At 57.1% G+C, this 3,560-nt stretch overlaps 1 protein-coding gene across 1 annotated transcript in view; it reads left to right on the top strand.

The window, feature by feature from the left end:
• MYO18B (myosin XVIIIB) overlaps positions 1 to 3,560 on the top strand; it is a gene marked incomplete at its 3' end in the record, with an annotated part of 31,268 nt that overhangs the window by 21,919 nt on the left and 5,789 nt on the right. Inside the window, 1 exon segment of the mRNA XM_035896716.1 lies at positions 2,655 to 2,847. Coding sequence (XP_035752609.1) covers positions 2,655 to 2,847 — 193 coding nt within the window.

The raw sequence follows: 3,560 nt of genomic DNA, 5'->3' as shown, positions 1-3,560 counted from the left end.
AAAGGCAGAACTTGCAGGACTATCCCAACAAAGGCAGGAACTTGCAGAACTATCCCAACAAAGGCAGAACTTGCAGGACTATCCCGACAAAGGCAGGAACTTGCAAAACTATCCCAACAAAGGCAGAACTTGCAGAACTATCCCAATAAAGGCAGAACTTGCAAAACTATCCCAACAAAGGCAGGAACTTGCAGAACTGGCCTTTGACATGGCAATAGTTTTATTTCTTAAATATATGTTAGGCAGGAGGCCCTAGGGGAGCCGAAGGTGGGCGGGTGGATGTGCTCTGCTGTGTAACCGGCGCGACACTGTGCCCGGCAGGCAGAGGCTGGGAGCGGGATGGGTTATCCTGCCCGGAGAGCAAGGGAATCCACGGAGGCTGAACTCAGCTGGAAATAAATGACATGTCTTTGCTCTTCTCTCTGCCTGTGCCAGGGCCGAAGATGACGGGTGTGGAGTGCGTGGAGGGGATGGCTTCGGGTCTCTACGAAGAGCTCTTCGCTGCCGTCGTCTCGCTGATCAACAGGTACGGAGCTTGCCGGGTGCTGCGCTGAGGGCGTCCTTGGGCGATGGTTTCTTCTCCCGGGGCTGCAGAGAAGGAACCTTTGCTGGGGGCTGCCCAGAGGGAGGCATGGAGCATGAACAAAGCTATCTGAAATCTCCATCTGGGAGAGCACGCTGGCACTTGGGACCTTCCATGAGCCCGTGCGAGCTGGCACCAGGGACGAAGGGCCCAACAGAGCATCTGTTAGTACTAGATGTGACTTTGCATCCTGAAATCAAGGCTACTAGAAGAGGCAGAGCAATAATCCAGCTAGGAGACCCCACAGCCAGCCCTGCAGATGTGCGGTAGGAGTCGCTTCGTGGTGGAAGCTTGGTCGCAGGAGGGGGTGGGGATGTCAGGAGTGAGAGGCTCTGGCAGCGGAGGAGCTGCCGAGGGGCCCGGGGAGGCTGCGTCCGTGTCCCGCTGCTGGGTGCCGGTGCGGCCGAGCAGGCGGCACCTTCCTCTGCCCCGGGGGCTTGTCCTCACTGTGCCCATTTCTACCCGGAAAGGACATCCTCTGTTGGTGTAAATCTGAAATCATCTCTTTAGATAAATGGAATAATTTAACACTGGGGTAAGGATCAGGCCCCTGAACCCTTCCGCTGTCTCGGTTCTGATGCACAACCAGGTTTGTTGAAGTCAGCATCCGCATAAAAGCTGGTGCCCAGAAATGCCCCGTGTTGTCGCTGCAGGTTTATTTTAACCTGCAGCTGAGTGGTTTTATTGTCATTCCTAGCAACCACATTCCAAAGGGAAATTGCTGATGGTGCTCTAAGGGCCGGCAGAAGAGGGAAATGTTGCTGATGCTCCTGAATAACAGCATTAGCTCAGGGCGTGCTCCGGGTCCCCTCTTCCCTTTGAGGGCAGCCTTGCTTTGCCCACCTTGATTTTCTGCTCCAGCCCAGCAAAGCCAGTTAGGCCATCCCAGCCGTGCCCCGGGGAGGGGGCGTGTTTCAGAGCATCACCCAAATGCCATTTCCTCCGCGAGCTGATGGCAAAAGTGACTCTTTTCAACTCTGGTGGCAGGAGGGTGCTGCTGTGATTTTCTGCAAGCCCTAAAATACACTTTTGTTCCTTCATTCAACCCTGGGCTTTCACGGCACCCTTGGTGCCCTGCATCTCCTTTAATCCCGCCGAGCTGCCCTGCCGGCGGGGCTGCTGGGGAGGGGGCAGCACTGCCCTGGGCGACGCAGCACAACGCAACGGCTCTTTCAGAAATAGGCGTTGAAAACGGTCCCAGAGGTTTCTCAGGGTCAGCCTCCCCCGCCGTCCTGATCTGACACACTGGAAACGGCTGCGAGCAACATTTTAAGAAGCAAACCACACCTCTGTTTCTCCCAGAAAGCCCCTTGCTGTCTGCTTCACAGGCCAGGCGTGTTAGGGGCTACGGTTCCTGTTAGAGATTTGTTCAGGAGCAGAACGTCAGCAGTCCTTGAAAACCCCCGCAGCCGGCGCAGCGTGCCATGGCAGCCGCGGCCCCGGACGCTCCCGGTGTCCTCGGTGCCGGCGTCACGTGCCAGTTTAGCTGTTTTTCAAATCAACTGAGGACGATAGAATCGATTCTATTGCTTAGGGACAGGGTTTAGTGGTGGGGATGGCAGGGTTAGGTTAATGGTTGGACTTGATGATCTTAAAGGTCTTTTCCAACCTAAACGATTCTATGATTCTATGATAACTGGTCCATCAAACTTAACCCCTTTGGATGGATATGTGGTACTTTAAATAACAGGAGTGCCAGGATGGGGCCAAGTGTGGGAAGGGCAGCATCTCATCCCACGCCATCGTTAAGTGCTCATTAGGGCGGGTTGGGAGCAGCCCACGCCACATGTCTCCATCCAGGCTGGGGGGAGACACTGGCTTGAGCAGATCAAAGAAGAAGTGGGTGAAGCGTAAGGGGGAAGCAAAGGCGCCGTGCCAGGAGGTGGGGGCTGCCCCTGACTGGAGATACTGGGAGAAGGGGAGGCGGGAAGCGTGGGGCTGGCCCCTGCTGCATGGGAAGGTGCCCACCCGGGGCTGTGCGCCTTGGGGGGCAGGTGGCAGGGTCGCCTCTGAGGGCAGAGCTGAGACACGTCTGGGTAAAACCCTGCGGTATGTGTGGCTCTTTCCCCAGGTCTTTCTCCTCCCAGCACCTCTCCATGGCCTCCATCGCCGTGGTGGACACTCCGGGCTTCCACAACCCCCGGCACTGGCGGGGCGAGCGGGCGGCAACTTTTGAAGAGCTCTGCCACAACTACATGCACGAGCGGTTGCAGGCCCTTTTCTACGAGAAAACCTTTGTTTCGGAAATGGAGAGGTACAGAGAGGTGAGGAGCACCCCGGGGAGCCGCTTCCCAGCACCTGGGACGGGGCTGCCTGGGCCCCCATGGGTCCCTGTCCCCTGCCATGGTGTGAGACTCCAGCAGCTGTAACGGGAGGAGCGTTGCACAAATGAGGGGTCTGTACCCCGGTAGCCTTGAGCCGGGTCTCCCACCCCCCCCTGCTGCCCCGCTCATGGATCCTCTTGGGTGCTTCTGACGTGCTTCGAAATGCCAGGCTGTCCGGGCACCTCTTTGGGCAGGCTTGTTCCAGCTCAGGAGGCTTCCCAAGCTTCAGTTGGTGCAGCCAAGTTTTTCCTCAGGTGCTGAATAATAGCGAATAGACAAGAAAATGATAAATTATTGCAGAAAAAAGCTGCTGAAAAACCTACAAGCAGAGATGAACTTATTAGGCTTGCAGAAGTTACTTCAATACCTCCAGCCCTGGGAAAACAGTTGACTTCCCATGACTTAATATTCACACATCACTTGTGCCGAGCGAGTTTATACGCGCTCTTCACTAGCGATGGATAAGTTACTGGCTGAGCTCAAAACGGCAGCGGGCTCGGCAGGCTCGCCTCGCCGTGGCTTTGCTGCTGCCTACGGACGGCTGCCCCGGTGCAAGGCATTTCAGATGCTGGGGAGGGGTCTGGAGCCCCAGGCTGCTGGGGAGCGGCTGGGGGGGGGGGGGGGGGGGAGCCCCGGGGAGGGGGGGGTGGGGG

The sequence above is a fragment of the Egretta garzetta genome, unplaced genomic scaffold (assembly GCF_000687185.1).
Source record: "Egretta garzetta isolate BGI_Z169 unplaced genomic scaffold, ASM68718v1 scaffold390, whole genome shotgun sequence".
Lineage (NCBI taxonomy): Eukaryota > Metazoa > Chordata > Aves > Pelecaniformes > Ardeidae > Egretta > Egretta garzetta.
The sequence above is the reverse complement of the archived record's forward strand: the minus strand, read 5'-3'. Positions and strand labels throughout refer to the sequence as shown.